Source organism: Pagrus pagrus (genome assembly GCF_965226575.1).
Source record: "Pagrus pagrus genome assembly, chromosome: 8".
In the NCBI taxonomy this organism is placed as follows: Eukaryota; Metazoa; Chordata; class Actinopteri; order Spariformes; family Sparidae; genus Pagrus; species Pagrus pagrus.
The window spans coordinates 411,157-430,036 of record NC_140192.1 but is presented as its reverse complement, the minus strand read 5'-3'; the positions used below and the strand labels follow the sequence as shown (position 1 = coordinate 430,036).

The 18,880-nt window shown below is 45.5% G+C and overlaps 1 protein-coding gene across 4 annotated transcripts in view; it reads right to left on the bottom strand.

Moving 5' to 3' along the window:
- The window catches only part of ddx31 (DEAD (Asp-Glu-Ala-Asp) box polypeptide 31), a 19,455-nt gene extending 1,408 nt beyond the window's left edge, over positions 1 to 18,047 (bottom strand). The window contains exons 1-20 of one of the 4 annotated variants that reach the window (XM_084360817.1): positions 17,986 to 18,047; positions 17,080 to 17,153; positions 16,827 to 16,949; positions 16,531 to 16,646; positions 16,345 to 16,420; positions 16,216 to 16,259; positions 15,401 to 15,471; positions 14,728 to 14,837; positions 14,546 to 14,587; positions 8,631 to 8,695; positions 7,988 to 8,107; positions 7,776 to 7,882; positions 5,066 to 5,292; positions 4,291 to 4,443; positions 4,156 to 4,215; positions 3,202 to 3,252; positions 2,969 to 3,108; positions 2,762 to 2,846; positions 871 to 982; positions 526 to 781 (exon numbers count right to left, since the gene is read on the bottom strand). In XM_084360817.1, the coding sequence (XP_084216943.1) occupies positions 526 to 781; positions 871 to 982; positions 2,762 to 2,846; positions 2,969 to 3,108; positions 3,202 to 3,252; positions 4,156 to 4,215; positions 4,291 to 4,443; positions 5,066 to 5,292; positions 7,776 to 7,882; positions 7,988 to 8,107; positions 8,631 to 8,695; positions 14,546 to 14,587; positions 14,728 to 14,837; positions 15,401 to 15,471; positions 16,216 to 16,259; positions 16,345 to 16,420; positions 16,531 to 16,646; positions 16,827 to 16,949; positions 17,080 to 17,145 (2,024 nt within the window). In that variant the 5' untranslated portion in view covers positions 17,146 to 17,153; positions 17,986 to 18,047. Of the gene's footprint in view, positions 1 to 525; positions 782 to 870; positions 983 to 2,761; positions 2,847 to 2,968; positions 3,109 to 3,201; positions 3,253 to 4,155; positions 4,216 to 4,290; positions 4,444 to 5,065; positions 5,293 to 7,775; positions 7,883 to 7,987; positions 8,108 to 8,630; positions 8,696 to 14,545; positions 14,588 to 14,727; positions 14,838 to 15,400; positions 15,472 to 16,215; positions 16,260 to 16,344; positions 16,421 to 16,530; positions 16,647 to 16,826; positions 16,950 to 17,079; positions 17,154 to 17,595; positions 17,663 to 17,874; positions 17,942 to 17,985 lie in introns of those variants that run through there. The other 3 variants (XM_084360818.1, XM_084360820.1, XM_084360819.1) reach the window with 3 other exon arrangements.
- Between the last annotated feature and the right edge of the window lie 833 nt (positions 18,048 to 18,880).

The following is an 18,880-nucleotide window of genomic DNA, read 5'->3' as shown; positions in this document are numbered from 1 at the left end:
AATAACAGTGTGTGTGTGGTCAGACCGTGTCCAGACAAGCCTGCTGTGAGGAGCAGCTGTTAACAACAACAAACACTCACACACACACACACGCACACACACACACGCACACACACAGTAAACATGATCTGTGACTGAAGGGAGCAGCGTTAATTATGTATAGTCATGTCAACAGGGGGTGTGTGTTAATGAGCAGAAACAGACAGAGGTGTCAGACACACACACACACACACACACACACACACACACACACACACACACACACAGTCTGTCTTCAGGTTGTTCACCTGGACCTGGTTGCAGGTGAGCTGCTGCTGCTGCAGAATATTGGACTTGTTTTTATTTTATTAGCTCAGCTAAAGAAGCTACGCTAACTCCTGTTTCCTGTAACTCCTTCACAATAAAAGCATCCTACTGTAATGCCAGTGGGGAGCTTTGAATGTGAAGGAGCAGGAAATGACTGGTTTGTCTGATGGAGGTGAAGAAGAGGAGGACCAGCTCATCTTAATGGACAGTCCGTCTCACCTCTTTCCACCAGGTCGGCTCTTGTTCTGGCTCTTGACTGGAGTCCTGGCCTGATTCTGGGTCTTGTTGTGGTTCTGGGTCTTGCTGTGGTTCTTGGCCCTGGGTCCTGAGGGGCCCGTGGCGGTGCTCAGGCCCTGCGGAGCGTCTCTGAGGCCGAAGCTCTTGGCGGTGTGTCCCAGGTGGAGCGAGCGGATGTGGAAGATGTGTTTGAGGTGGGCGGGGTAGGTGGTGTACGCCCGCAGGAAGGACTGCAGCGCTGTGACATCACAGTGACATCAGAGGGTTAGGAACTGAGCAGATGACTAGACAACCAAAGAAGAAGTACACGGTGATGTCACTCTGTACCTTTCTTGGCCGTTTGGACCGACTGAACGTCCGAGTGGACAAAGTTCTCAAACTCTGTCTGGAGGACCGTCGCTCGCTCTCTGGTCTCCTGCTCCAGAGCCCGGGACGAGCTCTGACACACAGACAGGTGAGAGGCAGACAGGTGAGAGAGAGACAGACAGGTGAGAGAGAGACAGACAGGTGAGAGAGACAGACAGGTCAGGGTTGACTGTACAGATCAAACGGCACTAACTCAGACCCCCCCTCACTAAAATCTGACTGAACAACAACAACAACAACAACAACAACATGATTGTGAGGAAGTTGAGAAATGTGTAATTAACGACTCAAACTGCTGAGATCGATAAAGCGAACAGATGCAGGCTGACCCTCGTCACAATCATTTTATTGATCCATTAATGATCAATCTTTGGCTTGCTGTCACTTCCTGTTGGTTTCCTGGCTTCACAGATTTCACAATAAAATGCAGCTTTCTCTTTTTAAATGTGACCTTCATGTTATTTGGTTAAAGACGTCAGGAGACGATCAGAGAACAGACCGAGGAGCCGCTGAGCAAGGCAGTAAACCTGCATCCTGTTGCAGTGGAGCTGCTCAGTGAGGACAGCTTCGTGTTCAACAGATGGACCGTTTTAAATAAAGGTTCAGAACCAGAGTTATGATGTCAGAGAGTCACAGACAGACAGAACCTGCAGCAGGAGTCACTTATCACCAGCTTCAATCAGCCCGTCTCAACTGATCCGTCACAAACACGCCCCCCCGCTGCTTCCACTGTCACTACACTTCTTTCATGGTTGGTGTTGGCGCTGAGCGGGCCGACACCGGCACGTTCAGGTCTTTAAAAAGAAAAACAAACAAGTGTTGAAATGATTCTCATCACCGTCAGACAAACAGCAGGTTAGAACACCATGAAACCCCTTCAAACACATCCAGAACCTTCAAATGCACCGCTGGTAAAACCCTGAGGGACAATTCAAACTCAACCAAGGACTGCATGGCTCCCTTTAAAACTGACTCCCAACACCCTGAAGGAACTTGATCCCTGGAGACCCCTGAGTCCAACTCCTTCAGAAGCTACTAGGTTCACCTGAAGGAACCATAGAACTTCTCCAAAGATCAACGGAACCTCAGTCAAAGTGTCCTGGAGTTCACTCAAAACAGTTGGAAACCCCCCAAAAGATTAGAGACTCCGATTCACACGAAGAACCCAGGAAGCCTCCTCAAAGGTTCCTCAAGTCCCTGAAGGACCCTTAAAAAACCCCAACCATGCCTGGATTTCTCTTAAAGAGTCTAGGAGCAGAGCAGTACCACTAAACAACCCATCGTGTCCCTCAAAGCCTCCTAAAACCTCCAGATACATCACTGGGATACTGTGAAGGGGCAACTGGAACCTCAACAAACCCAGAAAAGGAAAAACGTCAAACTATCCAATCCAAGGTTACCTCAAAGACCTGGGCAAGTGCCTCCCAAACCAACACAACACAAAGACCACTGGATCCTCCTCACAGTTCTGTGGAGCTCCTTCAGAGTACAGTTGGACTCCAAAAAACGTCATCCATCATGTGAATCCATCAGAACCCTGGAACGGCCTCTCAGAAGACTGGAACTTTAACAAAACCCCTGGTATCCCTGAAAGACACCTGGAGCCCACATATACACCCCTGGGACACACTGAAGACCGCTTGGAACCACAGAAACCCAATCCAAGTATCTGGGATGCCATCAGAAACCCCAGATAACCTCCGACAGACACCAGGAACCTGGAATCCCAACAATAACCCTGGAGAAGCCTCAAGGTGTCCTGGCAACACCTGACGGACCTCTTCACACACCCGAGAACAGAGATCCAGAGCCCTGGAGCTCAGTCTGAGGGGCCCAAGTAAGAGGATCTTACCTTGCTGTGGTATTTGCCCCGCCCCTTGTAGGTGTCGTCCATCATCAGACTGGACAGGATCTCCTGCAGCTTTATTTCTGATAGGCTGAAACACAACAAGCCCCACCCCCACAGTCAAAACCAGAACCAGCAGAAGTACTCTGTGTGTTCTGATGGTACTGAGGTGGTGCTACAGGTTACATTGTGACTGGCTGTCAGTCAACAGACCTGATGTTGTGATTGGCCAGCTCGTTGATGAAGGCGGTCTCAGCAGGAGTGAGGAAGATGAGACTGTTTCCTCTTCCTCCGATACGAGCCGTCCGCCCGACCCGGTGAACGTACTCTGCTGCTGCCGTCGGAGGAGTGTACTGAACACAAGGACGGGTCAATGAGTCGCTGTTTGATGGATGCAGTACTTGTACTAAGATTACGACTCACTGCTGTAGTTAATACACACACACCTGAACGATCCAGGTGACCTGAGGAAGGTCCAGACCTCTGGCTGCTACGTCCTGAAACACACGTCCCCTGTTAGACTGTAAACCAACTGTGTGTTGAAACGTGAATACTGTGTGAGAGAGTGTGTGTGTGTGTCTGTGTGTGTCTGTCTGTGTGTGTCTGTCTGTCTGTGTGTCTGTGTGTGTGTGTGTGTCTGTGTGTGTGTCTGTGTCTGTGTGTGACTGTGTGTGTGTCTGTGTGTGTGTGTGTGTGTGTGTGTGTGTGTGTGTGTGTGTGTGACTGTGTGTGTCTGTGTGTGTGTGTCTGTGTGTGTGTCTGTGTGTGTGTCTGTGTCTGTGTGTGACTGTGTGTGTGTCTGTGTCTGTGTGTGTGTGTGTGTGTGTGTGTGTGTGTCTGTGTGTGTGTCTGTGTGTGTGTGTGTGACTGTGTGTGTCTGTGTGTGTGTGTCTGTGTCTGTGTGTGACTGTGTGTGTCTGTGTGTGTGTGTGTGTGTGTGTGTGTCTGTGTGTGTGTGTGTCTGTGTCTGTGTCTGTGTGTGACTGTGTGTGTGACTGTGTGTGTGTGTGTATGTGTGTGTGTGTGTGTGTGTGTGTGTGTGTCTGTGTGTGTGTGTGTCTGTGTGTGTGTCTGTGTGTGTGTCTGTGTCTGTGTGTGAGTGTGAGTGTGTGTATGTGTCTGTGTGTGTGTGTGTGTGTGTGTGTGTGTGTCTGTGTGTGACTGTGTGTGTGTGTATGTGTCTGTGTGTGTGTGTGTGTGTGTCTGTGTGTGTGTCTCTGTGTGTGTCTGTGTGTGTGTGTCTGTGTGTGTCTGTGTGTGTGTCTGTGTGTGTGTGTGTGTGTGTGTGTGTGTGTGTGTGTGTGTCTCTGTGTGTGTCTGTGTGTGTGTGTCTGTGTGTGTCTGTGTGTGTGTCTGTGTGTCTGTGTGTGTGTGTGTGTGTGAGATGGACTCAGACTCACGGTACACAGCAGAACTCCACCCTGAGACACAGAGAACTGCTGGAACACCTCCGAGCGCTCCTGGTGGACAAAACAAACACACTCAGACACTGAAGAGCAGTTTGATCCTCATCACACAGCAGGGGGCGCTCTTACCTCCTGCTTCATGTTGCCATGGAGACGCAGGAAGCTGAGTCGAGGCTTCTGATTGGTCGAGGGCCCCGAGACGACGCAGGTGAAGAGAGAATGGAGGAACTCGACGGCCTCGCAGCTCGAGACGAAGACGATGAGTTTGTTGTTCTGAGAAAACTGAACGAAGACAGAGTGTCATGATGATGAGCTGCTGTCAGCCAATCAGATCACAGCGACTGCAACACCATTTATTAAAGGACGTACACCTGAGGTCTAAGCACCTGACTCTAACCTGAACCGAACAATCTGATGTTGTTCTGCTGCCACCTGGAGTCTGTGAGTCTTTACTGCACCATTAACGTTTTTTTTACATTTTAAAAATCACATTTTCTTAAAAATGTACATTAACTGGACAATAACTGGAATATATTCTGGATCTAAGCACCACATTTAGTGATTTTACCAAAGTACCGGTTAGCTTAGAGCTTAATTATGTCACAGCACAGCTAACAGGGATCTGTTGTCACGTGGAGAGTTGAGGAAATACAGAAAGAAAAACCTAATCATTTTTAGTAATTAACAAACAAAACGTTTCCTTGTTCAAGCTTTTCATTCGTAAGAATTTTAATTTCTGTCTGATGTGATGATAAACTGAATGAGTTTTTAGTTTCTTCCTGCCGACTCTGTTCTGAAGGTCTGAGCTAAAAATACTGAAAACCAGCTTTAAAACAAACTGAACTCAACGTAACAACAGAAATGAGGACGATGATATCAAATAAATAATTATCTTTATTGTTACCTTGCACTTGTCCAGTATGAACGCAGCCAGACACACCAGTCTGATCTTACTGGGAACCACCACCACAAACTGCTTCAGAGCCTCTGGGACAGCAAAGCTCTCTGATTGGCTGGCTGTGCTGGGGTCAGAGGTCACAGTGGAGTCGTTGGTGAGGTCAGAGGAGGCGGGGCCAGACACCTGGATGTTGACTGGGTCGTTAAGACAAACGTCTGCTAACCGAGTCACACCTGAGACACAGCGGGAGGTTGAACGGTGACAGACATGTTGTTAGAGTCGCGCTGGAGAAGCCCGAGGTGCTTACGCGAGAACGTGACGTCATTTCTTGCTTGTAGCACTTTCCCGTGTCATCGCTACACGAGGAGTCGGAAGAACATGGACGCCATCAGGGCAGTAGCAAGCTAGTCATTGTTTTGTTATTGTTAGCTACATTAGCCTCTTTAGCAAACCAGCTCGAAAACAAAACTTTACATTGTATTGCAGGCACAGCGAGACCGTGCAGTGCATACATTGGTGACTGTATTAAGGCAGCAATGTAATCAAGTGTGTAAGAGCATTTAACATCGACATTAAAACGACCAACGTGGTACAAATACAAAGAAAATACATCAATTATGGGCGCAGCCATCATCACAAACTGACATCAACACGTGGACCAATCAGGACAACGCCCACGAGACACTTCATGACCTGATCTCTCTCTGACCGTTAACCTGCTGATGAGCAGCTGTCTGTGAACACACCGTCTGTTTAGCTGACCAACCACTGAACCAGTCAGCACAGCATCACCAGACTCCATTAACAAAAGTAGTGATTTTAAGAGTTGTTTCATGAGGACAAACTTTGTGAAGCGCTGTCTCTTCGTTATCGGCGCCTTCTTGTAAATTCAGCATTAAATCAAACCATCATGAACGACACAAGCTCACAGACGGTGTTGTCAGTGTGTTACTGTGTGTCAGTGTGTTACTGTGTGTCAGTGTGTTACCGTGTGTCGGTGTGTTACCGTGTGTCAGTGTGTTACCGTGTGTCAGTGTGTCAGTGTGTTACCGTGTGTCGGTGTGTTACTGTGTGTCAGTGTGTTACCGTGTGTCGGTGTGTTACCATGTGTCAGCGTGTTACCGCGTGTCAGTGTGTTACCGTGTGTCAGTGTGTTACCGTGTGTCGGTGTGTTACCATGTGTCAGCGTGTTACCGCGTGTCAGTGTGTTACCGCGTGTCAGTGTGTTACCATGTGTCAGTGTGTCAGTGTGTTACCGTGTGTCAGTGTGTCAGTGTGTTACCGTGTGTCAGTGTGTTACTGTGTGTCAGTGTGTCAGTGTGTCGGTGTGTTACCGTGTGTCAGTGTGTTACCGCGTGTCAGTGTGTTACCGTGTGTCAGTGTGTTACCATGTGTCAGTGTGTCAGTGTGTTACCGTGTGTCAGTGTGTCAGTGTGTTACCGCGTGTCAGTGTGTTACCGTGTGTCAGTGTGTCAGTGTGTCGGTGTGTTACCGTGTGTCAGTGTGTTACCGTGTGTCGGTGTGTTACCGTGTGTCAGTGTGTCAGTGTGTTACTGTGTGTCGGTGTGTCAGTGTGTTACTGTGTGTCGGTGTGTTACCGTGTGTCAGTGTGTTATTGTGTGTCGGTGTGTTACCGTGTGTCAGTGTGTTACTGTGTGTCGGTGTGTTACCGTGTGTCAGTGTGTCAGTGTGTTACTGTGTGTCGGTGTGTTACCGTGTGTCAGTGTGTTACTGTGTGTCGGTGTGTTACCGTGTGTCAGTGTGTCAGTGTGTTACTGTGTGTCGGTGTGTTACCGTGTGTCAGTGTGTTATTGTGTGTCGGTGTGTTACCGTGTGTCAGTGTGTTACTGTGTGTCGGTGTGTTACCGTGTGTCAGTGTGTTACAGTGTGTCGGTGTGTTACCGTGTGTCAGTGTGTTACCGCGTGTCAGTGTGTCAGTGTGTTACCGTGTGTCAGCGTGTCAGTGTGTTACCGTGTGTCAGTGTGTCAGTGTGTTACCGTGTGTCAGTGTGTTACCGTGTGTCAGTGTGTTACCATGTGTCAGTGTGTCAGTGTGTTACCGTGTGTCGGTGTGTTACCGTGTGTCAGTGTGTTACCGTGTGTCAGCGTGTCAGTGTGTTACCGCGTGTCAGTGTGTTACCGTGTGTCAGTGTGTCAGTGTGTTACCGTGTGTCAGTGTGTCAGTGTGTCAGTGTGTTACCGTGTGTCAGTGTGTCAGTGTGTTACCGTGTGTCAGTGTGTCAGTGTGTTACCGCGTGTCAGTGTGTCAGTGTGTTACCGTGTGTCAGCGTGTCAGTGTGTTACCGTGTGTCAGTGTGTCAGTGTGTTACCGTGTGTCGGTGTGTTACCATGTGTCAGTGTGTCAGTGTGTTACCGTGTGTCAGTGTGTTACCGTGTGTCAGTGTGTTACCGTGTGTCAGTGTGTCGGTGTGTTACCGTGTGTCAGTGTGTTACCGTGTGTCAGTGTGTTACCGTGTGTCAGTGTGTCAGTGTGTTACCGTGTGTCAGTGTGTTACCGTGTGTCAGTGTGTCAGTGTGTTACCGTGTGTCAGTGTGTCGGTGTGTTACCGTGTGTCAGTGTGTCGGTGTGTTACCGTGTGTCAGTGTGTCAGTGTGTTACCGTGTGTCAGTGTGTTACCGTGTGTCAGTGTGTCAGTGTGTTACCGTGTGTCAGTGTGTCGGTGTGTTACCGTGTGTCAGTGTGTCAGTGTGTTACCGTGTGTCAGTGTGGCAGACAGCAGGACGTTCTGTCGGCTCGGTCCTGTAGAGTTCAGACTGTTTAAGATGACGGTCAGATCCTTCTCAAAGCCCAGGTCCAACGTCCTGAACACACACACACACACACACACACACACACACACACACAGTCAGTTAGCAGTGTAGCATGCTAATGTTAGCCCAGTGTGGAGCTCATGTAGTGACAGTTACCGGTCGGCCTCGTCCAGGATGAGCCAGCGGACAGCACTGAAGGCGATGCTCAGGGTGTGTTTGATATGATCTACCAGACGTCCCGGAGTGGACACCAGGATGTTGATTCCTTTACGGAGCCTTAAGACAAACATCAGACAGTTTGTCCAACAGCGAGACTAAACGTCCTGATCTGCAGAGGATCAACCTTCGACTGCTTAATGACAATCCATGTTTCCTGCAGCTGGAAGCTGGAGAAGAAGAAGGAGAAGAAGGAGAAGAAGGAGAAGGAGGAGAAGAAGGAGAAGAAGGAGAAGAAGGAGAAGGAGGAGAAGAAGGAGGAGAAGGAGGAGAAGGAGAAGAAGGAGAAGGAGAAGAAGGAGAAGAAGGAGGAGAAGGAGAAGAAGGAGAAGGAGGAGAAGGAGGAGAAGGAGAAGAAGGAGAAGGAGAAGAAGGAGGAGAAGGAGAAGAAGGAGAAGGAGGAGAAGAAGGAGAAGGAGAAGAAGGAGGAGAAGGAGAAGAAGGAGGAGAAGGAGAAGAAGGAGAAGAAGGAGAAGGAGGAGAAGGAGGAGAAGGAGAAGAAGAAGGAGAAGGAGAAGGAGGAGGAGAAGGAGAAGAAGGAGAAGAAGGAGAAGGAGGAGAAGGAGGAGAAGGAGAAGAGTACCTGGCCTTCTCAGCTTTCCTCTTCTCTCCTCCCATCAGGACACCTGGGACGATCCAGGTAAACGGCTACAGAGAGAGAGAGAGACACCTGAGTTGTTATGAACTCAACAGTCAGGTGCTAGCAATATAGATAAAAACAGATAAACCATCAACACAGAGTAACAACAGGAACAATACTAAGACACGGTAAAACAAATAAAAGCTGCACTAAAAGAAGAAGGTCACAGGTCACAGGTCACAGGTCAGGGCGTCAGGGTGAGCTGAAGGCCAGGCGGGTCTTAAAAAGAGTTGCAGCTGCTCTAACATGGAGGGAAGGTTGCTCCGTGAATTAGGGGCCACAACTGAAAATGCTCTGTCGCCCTCGCTCTTTAGTGTCGATCTGGGGCAAACCAGCAGTAACTCAGTGCTCTGGCTGGAGTGTGAGGCTTGATGAGGTCAGAGAAATAAAGAGGGGCTGAACTCGACCCTGAACTGGACAGGGAGCCAGGGAAGAGAGGCGAGAATAGGGGATATGTGATCGCGTCGTTTTTTGCCCGTCAACAATCGGGCTGCCGCATTTTGGACAGGCGGTTCAGAGACTGCTGGTCCAGTCCAACATCAAGAGAGTTGCAATAATCAAGACGACAGGTGATAAATGCATGGATCGCCCTCTCAAAGTCAGGTAGGGGGAGATAGGGCTTCACCTTACTCAGTAGTCTCAGCTGGAAAAAGCTAGATTCACTAAACACTAAACTCTAAACACACTAAACTCACTAATATCCAGTCACAGAGATGTCAGAAAAGCTGGACAAGCTAGTGGATAGACTGGGGACGGTGGAACAACGAGTGCCCGACTTGGAGGATAATGCAGCCGCTAATGCACCACGGCTTGAATCGGTGGAGTCAGCGCTGAAAAAGAGTCGACGACAAACGTCAGAATTATTGGACTGAAAGAAAGCACTGAAGACAAGAATCCACCTGTGTTTTTTGAAAAGTGGATTCCCGAGGTCTTGAACATGGCATGTCCATGCTGAATGTCCACGCTGAACGGACATGCAAACATGGACATGCAAGGGGAGCGGCTGAACATAGAACGAGCTCCCCGTGTGGGAGCTCCAGTGGGATCCCCCGGCAGACAGGTACAGTCCTGGTGAGGCTTCACGACTACACGGACAGACAGAGGATCTTAAACAAAGGGCAGAGTTAGGATGGATGGTCAAGCAGCGTCTTTTTACCAGGACTTTTCTGCGGAGATTGTAAAGCGGAGACAAGAATCTGCAGACGTGCGCAGAAGGCGTCGGGAAGCGGGGATCAAACACGCTTTTGCGTATCCAGCTGTAATTAAGGTTCTCCCTCCAAATGGAAAACCGATCTCCCTGTCCACAATGAAAGAAATCAAAGACTACGTGAAGACACTCCCCACGACCCAGTGACTGTATCAATCCACCTGTAATCAGGTAAATGGTATCATCTGCCTCGAACATGACTGCTGATACAAATGAATAAAGATGGACAGTGAGTACTATATTACATTAAGATAGCTTCTGTTCATCTTAAATTTAAACGCACTTGTACTCAGTTTACTTGAGCTGCTGTTCACTACTATTATTTACACAGTCGTTGACATGCTAGCATTATGGTTAGGACAGAATCCAGATGGAGACGCCTGACATACTCTTTTTTTTCTTCCACCTTGTTTCTTCTGCCCCCTCAGCTGTACTGGTAGAGCTAGAGTATGTCGAGGCTTTTGTTTTTTGTTGTTCTTGGCTCTGTTTTAACCATGTTAGGTAGGTCTTATCCGAGCTTTAGGTTGCTTTTGCTTGGATTGTTCTTGTGGTTTTTGTTTTTGTCCAGGCAAGATTTCAGATTAAAAGCATATCCAAATGATGTTATAAGGTAAACAAGACTATACAGCATGATATAATGTTACATTACTTTGAATATTAATTGTTTTACCTGGAATATCAAGGGCTCCAATAAGAAAAGCGGTTCTAAAAAAGGAAAATGTCCAGGTTGCATTCCTCCAAGAAACCCATTTGAATGAGGAGGAGCACAACAAATATCTCAGGGAATGGGTCGGACGGGTATATTTTACATCTTATTCCACAAATAAAAGAGGTGCAATTATATCAGTTCATGGATTGTTGCCATTTACAGCTAAAAATAGTTATAAAGATACAGACGGATGGATAGTTCTAGTAAAAGGAGAACTGTATGGAGAATCAGTACTGTTAGGAAATGTTTATGCTCCTAATGTCTATGACACAGACTTTTTTGCCTTCCTGCTCAGTAAAATTGCTGAACTGGACTGTACGAATATGATAATTAGAGGTGATTTTAATTGTCATCTTCCCCCCTCTCTATAGAGACCCCCATCATAAAGATCAGTCAAAATCTGGCAGAGCACTACAACATTTTCTTGAGATATTTAACCTGTTAGATGGTTGGAGATATATGAATCCCAATAACAAAAATTACACATTTGATTCTCCACCTCACTTGTCATTCTCACAAATTGACTATATATTTATATCTGAACACCTAGCCCATTTGGTAGAACAGTCTGGCATTGGATCCATTGCCCTTTCAGACCATGCTCCCGTCACTCTGGAAATGACGATCGTTCTCTTGGAAAATTAATGCATCACTGTTTCATGACGATAATTTTATCAAATTCTTGGAAACGCAGACAGACCTCTATTTAGAAGTAAATGACTGCAATGACTCTGATCCGAGATTGGTGTGGGAAGCTTATAAAGCTTACATGCCAGGCATGATTATATCATTCTCTAGCAAGAAGAAAAAAGAGCACGCTCAAGAACAATCACGACTCGAAAAGAAAATCAAAAAATTAGAGGAAGATTTTCATAGATCCAAATCGGATGGGGTGCTTAAAGAGTTAAAGGAGGCAAGACTACTGTTGACTAATTTACTAACAAAGAAGGCTGAGTCTGACATTTTGTTTGCTCGACAAAGATTGTTTGAATTTGGAAATAAGCCAAGTAAGTTCTTAGCTCGTCTTGCAAGAAACTCTCCCCAAAAGGCTTTTATTGCTGCAATAACTGATGAGGATCAAATCCGTCAAACAATACAAAGATCAATGAATGCTTTCAGAAATTTTATGAAACGTTGTATACCTCAGAATTGGACAATGATACACTTACCAGTAGTAATTTTTTAGATGGCTTACAGATGCCTCAGCTAACAGATGAACGAGCTAAACTGTTGAAAGGACCTGTTATATTAACAGAAATTGATAAAGCAATCTCCTCACTCCAGTCAGATAAAAGTCCAGGGGCTGATGGATTCTGTGTACAGTTTTATAAAAAGATGAAAAGTAAAATTAACAAACTATTACAACGTATGTTCAACAAATCTTTTGAAGAGGATGAACTCCCAAAATCTACGTGCTAAGCTCACATTATAGTTATCCCCAAAAAAGGGAAAGATCCAGAACTATGTGCTTCTTATCGCCCGGTTAGCTTCTTGGAGTGGATGTAAAAATACTTTCAAACATAGTGGCTAATCGACTAGAAAGACTGGTGACTGATAAAGTTAAAGCAGACCAAACAGGGTTTATAAAAGGCCGTACTTCATCAAATAACACAAGACGTTTAATTAATATTATTCACTATCTTAATTTTTCGTCAAACTCTAAGTGCTATAGTAACGATGGATGCAGAGAAAGCTTTTGATCGCATTTAGCGAAAATACACGCTTGAAGTGTTGAAAAGATTTGGCTTTCAATCAGATTTTGTTCGATGGGTACAGCTTTTATACAAAATGCTCACTGCCTTGTTCTTAACAAATGGTCTAATTTCTGCCCAATTTTCAACTTAACAGAGGTACAAGCTCAAGGGTCACCACTATCACCTCTGTTGTTCTCTTTAGCTATGGAGCCATTAGCAATAGTTATCCGACAAACCTCCAATATCAAAGGAACGGTGATAGGAACAACACAGCACAAAATTCTACCGTACGCTGACGATATCCTCCTGACATTAACAGACCCACCAAACTCAATACCTGCGCTAATCGACTGTGTGAAAGAGTTCGGTCAAATCTCTGGATATAAGGTTAATTTTACAAAATCTGAAATCATGCCTCTCGGTTTTTCGTATGAGTATGAACCTGACTTTGTAAAACCCTTTCGCTGGGCACCACATGGATTCACATGCCTGGGGGTTAAAATAACACCTACAATTACTCAACTTTATGCTGAAAATGTTAACGCCATGGTAAAACACATTAAGGACAAGTTGTTAAGTTGGAAGGAGCTTCCTGTATCTTTTCTTGGCAGAGTCAATCTTATTAAGATGATAATTCTCCCCAAAATTATTTATCCTCTACGTATGCTTTTCATAGCTCTGAAGAGAAACAACATTAAAGACATAAATAAAGCTCTCTCTGACTTTATATGGGCTGGCAGAAAGCCTAAAATTAAATTAGATATTTTACAACTACCAAAAGAACAAGGAGGACGGGGCCTCCCCAACATTACAAACTATACAATCTCAATGCAAGCCAGAATTATCTCAATATGGGCAACTGCTCCACCGAGCCACCGTGGTTTGAGATTGAAGCAACCTTCTCCAAACCGTAATCTCCTGTCAACTAACTTGATAAACGCAGGAGTGAACTACCAATTATGGGGAAAGACAATTTTTTAATTACTAATGTGGGTAATACTTGGAATTCTCTACGGAAATTATTTGGGACTAAACATAAATTGAGTTGTTTAACAACAATGACTGATAATCCTGATTTAACTAGAGGGGGCATTTGATCTAACTATCAGAACTGGTATGAAGCAGGAATTTACCATATTTATGACCTTTGGGGGAAATTTAAAACATTAGAATCATTACAGGCAACATACAAACTACAAACAAAATAATTTTACAAATACCTTCAGGTCAGACACTATGTATATACTAAAATGGATACTATTAGAAAATACTCTTTTAGATAGTCTTAAACAAGGTCACTGTCTCCAAATTTTATTCCAAGCTGCAACATTTGAATACAGACAGACTATCACTCCTACGAAAATCATAGGAGACTCGGTTGAAAACAACAATAGACACCGAAATATGGGAGGAAATTTTACTTCTACCTTCGAAAATATCCATATGTAACAGACTCAGAGAAATGCAATATAATATCCTCTCCATACATGTATAATAAACATACAGCAGGGGCCTCTCCAAACTGCCCAAATGTAAGACTATTTCAGGGACAGGATTTCGCTGCCTCTGGGAATGTGAAAAGATTCGACGGTTTTGGCAAACGGTATGTGATGAGGTTAGTGTGATAATCCAGCAGCAATTACAGCCTAATCTCATATCATGTCTATTGGGATAAGATCACATAAGAACACTGTACAGCCGAAAGGCTGTTATGACCAAATGGCTTCAGTACATCTGTGGAAGTCTTTGATATCAGACTATATTTCTCTAGAAAGACTGAGATTTGGTATTAAAGGTCAGAAGGAAAGTTTGGCAAAGTGTTGGAGTACTGGCTGAAATGTTTGACCTAATAAGGACTTCTGTGATCATTGCTGTGGATGTATCCTGGATTTGCTACATATCTCATATAATTTGTATACACTGTGCTGGACTGTTACGATTTTGAAAATGTTCAATAAAAAGAATGTTCAAAAAAAAAAAAAGCAGAATCAAAGATGACTCGGTTCTGAGCAGAGGCTCGTGGACCAACAACACTGTTACAACCATCAACAAGGTAAACAGAATGACTTCTGTTCTTGATTTGTTAATATTCAGGAAATTTAAAGCCATCCACGTGTGAACATCATTTAGACATTAAGACTTCCTGCAGCTCCTTCACAATAAAAGTCATGAATCATCTGGAGCCAGCAATGATCAATAATATCAGATTAATATGATCAGCTGAGCTCTGACATTATATCTGTGTTACCTTCACAAGCTTCTGGAACGTCTGAAACGTCTGCTGGGCGAGCTGATGGACAGACAGACAGACAGACAGACAGACAGACAGACAGGAGGAGAGACAGACAGAGAGATAATTAGCGGTTGATCAGAAAGCTGATTGATCAATAATCAAAGTGTTTCTGGTAAAACAGTGTGAACAGACTGAACCTCTCTAGTCGGGACGATGACGACAGCCAGAGGACCGTCAGACCTGCTGACCTTCGGCTGGACCGCCTGAAGACTCTGGACCACCGGGACGGCGTAGGACAGGGTCTTACCTGCAGAGACACAGTCCACCATCAGAGACACAGTCCACCACCAGAGACACAGTCCACCATCAGAGACACAGTCCACCATCAGACACACAGTCCACCACCAGAGACACAGTCCACCACCAGAGACACAGTCCACCACCAGACACACAGTCCACCACCAGACACACAGTCCACCATCAGAGACACAGTCCACCACCAGAGACACAGTCCACCATCAGACACACAGTCCACCACCAGAGACACAGTCCACCACCAGAGACACAGTCCACCACCAGACACACAGTCCACCATCAGACACACAGTCCACCACCAGACACACAGTCCACCATCAGACACACAGTCCACCACCAGACACACAGTCCACCACCAGAGACACAGTCCACCACCAGACACACAGTCCCCCATCAGACACACAGTCCACCACCAGACACACAGTCCACCATCAGAGACACAGTCCACCACCAGAGACACAGTCCACCATCAGACACACAGTCCACCACCAGAGACACAGTCCACCATCAGACACACAGTCCACGAGTCTTTGGAGGGTTTGACGTGCGTATCACCTGATCCAGTCTGAGATCGAACGACAGCATCTCGTCCTGACAGAAGAGCAGGGATCGTCTGTTTCTGCACACTGAACACACACACACACACACACACACACACACACACATTAAAGTTTTGAAAAAGCTGAAAAAAGGAGAAGATGACAGACGATGACATTCAAGTTCACAACTAAACAAACAAAAACGAGAGGAGGGGTTCACGTTCTGTCGATGGCTCTCCTGCATCTGCAGTTGCCAGGTGGCGTAGCTCCTTTCAGGAGTAGGGCGGTGTGTGTGCGTGAGGTGTGAGTGGCCGAGCGAGAGTGAGGGAGCGTGTGGACAGTGAATGAATGAGAGAGGAAGGAGAAGAAAGCAGCAGCAGCAGCAGCAGTGAAGTGTTCAACACAGGCTGCAGTCTGGCTGAATAAAGGCGACGCTCCTCAGATACAGCAGAGCTCCCTGGTATTATTTCCCCACCAGCTCAACAGGTGAAAGGGGGTTCACCCCGAAGGTAAACACAAACTTCGGCCCTGGAGGAAATCATCTCCCCTGTGCTTCCCGACCACGGTCCGGGAGCCGAGCAGGGACGGTGTAACACCATGCTGTCGTTTGACTGGCTGCAGCTAACAGCTGCTGGCTTAGCTAGTAGCTAAGTTAGAGGAGGTTGACTCGCAGCACTTCAACACGTGTGTGTTTTCCCCTTGGCAAGCCGACCGGACGTGACGTGGGGGCGTGGCAGCATCGACGAGTCTGTTTTTTAATTCGAAGTTCGAGATTGTGAATTAATTTCACGAAAATCGTGACACCCTTAGTGTGTGTGTGTCTATACTCACTTGGTCACCGTAGAAACATTCAGAACTTTGTTCAGTGTCGCCACCTGGCGGACAGAAATCAGCCAATCAGAACACAGTGTGTGTGAGTGTGTGTGTGTGTGTGTGTGTGTGTGTGTGTGTGTGTGTTACCAGGTGTGGGTGCAAGTCGAGCTCTGAAAACGAGTCACTGGTGAAAATCTTCTCCTTCAACTGAGAGACGGCCGGTCTGAAGAAGAAGAAGAAGCAGAAGAATGATGATGATGTCAGATGGTTGTGTTATGAACCAATCAGAATGAGAGGGTGATCTGTTGAGCCAATCAGAGAGGAGCAGTGTACCGGTGGATCTCGGGGATCTCTGGATTGTGTTTGAACAGAGAGGAAGTCTTGATGTTCCTTCCTGTTTCCTTCTTCTTCTGTGGTGTCCTCCTGTCTGTCTGCTCAGAGGGGTGAGACTGAAGACACAAACACAGATAATAACTATTATTATTAATAATGATAATGTATTATTATTATTATTATTATTATTATATAACAACAAATACAATAACAACAGAACAGGAAATAAACTTTTAAACTTCACCTGGAGGAAAAAGAAGACACCTGATTGGTGGAGACGGTGTGACAGAGTTTACCTGAGCATGTGCAGACACCTCCTTCTCCTCCTCTGCTGTGTCACTGAGTCTCCTCTGCTTGAAGGAGCTCCTCTTCTCCTCCTGTGAGGAGCTGAACCTCCTCTTCTCTGCTCGCTGCTTCTTCTGGAGGACGGACACAGACACAGGAGACATTTATAACAAGTCTACCTGAGACCGGAGGAGCTGCAGGGTGTGATCTAAGGCTGGACAGAAACACAACCTTCTGATCATTATAATGAAATCTGAGACTCACTCTGGCCCATCTCTGCTGAGCACTCACAGGTCTCCTGCTCTGTGTGTCCTCTGCTGATGACATCATCAATACACCTGAGACACAGGCAGGTTAGAGTCATCAGACGATTTCAGATTAGCACCAAACTTCATTCAAAAAACTGCTAATTCACATGTCAGCATGATATAAAACAGTAACTATGAAGTTGTACATTTAACGTGTATGATCCAGACAGCTGTTTCACTGTCACGTGCACATTGTACACACACTGTGTGTGTATACTGTAAAATGGCTTTTGCAAAGTAATGATTTTACATGAACAACTATTCCACAGTCTGTTTGAATCAGCACCACCAGCTGTGTCAAACACCGAGAGGATGTCGCTTCAGTATATTAGTGAATAACGGCAATAACTGAAGAAGCAAATTAAAAACCGACACATTTATCAAATACACAGACGTTTGATTCATTTAGGTTGTGCCGAACAAAAGAGTGATCCTTGTAGAAGAGTTCAGTGCTTCATGTTGATTACGATACCTGTGTTTCACTGTGCGACAGGTACGAGAACGTTAAATTAAGTCATTTCTGAATGGAGTTCGGTGTGATGTACAGAGGGAGAAGTATGCTACAGTTAGCCCGTTTAGCACCGTTAGCTTTACTTTAAACACGGTGACGAAACCAAAATAAATAAATGTGTGGAAACAACGTTAAAGATGTTAAAGTTACACACAACGACACGACAACACACACATACAAACACGTGTGTGTGTGTGTGTGTGTCTGTGGCTCCGTTGTAGCACTGCAGCTAATGCTAACCCCATGCTAACAGCAGCTGCTTCCGGTGAACATACTTAAGTTTGAACACGTGAAGAAAAACAGAAAAAGATAAAAACAGAAAAACAGAAGAATTAAACTGCACAGACTCACCGACACACTCACAGACCAACACGCGTGGGGAACTCTTCCTGATACGTCACTCAAGCTCCGCCCCCTCACAGCTGATTTTGTAGACATGCGCAGTCAAACTTCTCATTTTGAGAATCAGATTATAGAATTTTGAACAATATCAATTTAATAATCAATCATAATCAATCATTATATATCAATCATTCTGACTGAACACAAACAAACAAAAAGGAAAAAATAATTTACTGAGGGTCAGCTGACACAAACAAGCTGTGCATCCATCCATCATCCATCCATCATCCATCCATCATTCATCCATCATCCATCCATCATTCATCCATCATCCATCCATCATCATCATCCATCATCCATCCATCATTCATCCATCATTCATCCATCATCATTCATCCATCATTCATCCATCATTCATCCATCATCATCATCCATCATCATCATCATCCATCATCCATCCATCATTCATCCATCATTCATCCATCATCCATCCATCATTCATCCATCATCCATCCATCATCATCATCCATCATCCATCCATCATTCATCCATCATTCATCCATCCATCATTCATCCATCATTCATCCATCATCCATCCATCATCATCATCCATCATCCATCCATCATTCATCCATCATTCATCCATCCATCATTCATCCATCATCATCATCCATCATCATCATCATCCATCATTCATCCATCATTCATCCATCATCATCATCCATCATTCATCCATCATCCATCCATCATCCATCCATCATTCATCCATCATCCATCCATCATCATCATCCATCATCCATCCATCATTCATCCATCATTCATCCATCATTCATCCATCCATCATTCATCCATCATTCATCCATCATCCATCCATCATCATCATCCATCATCCATCCATCATTCA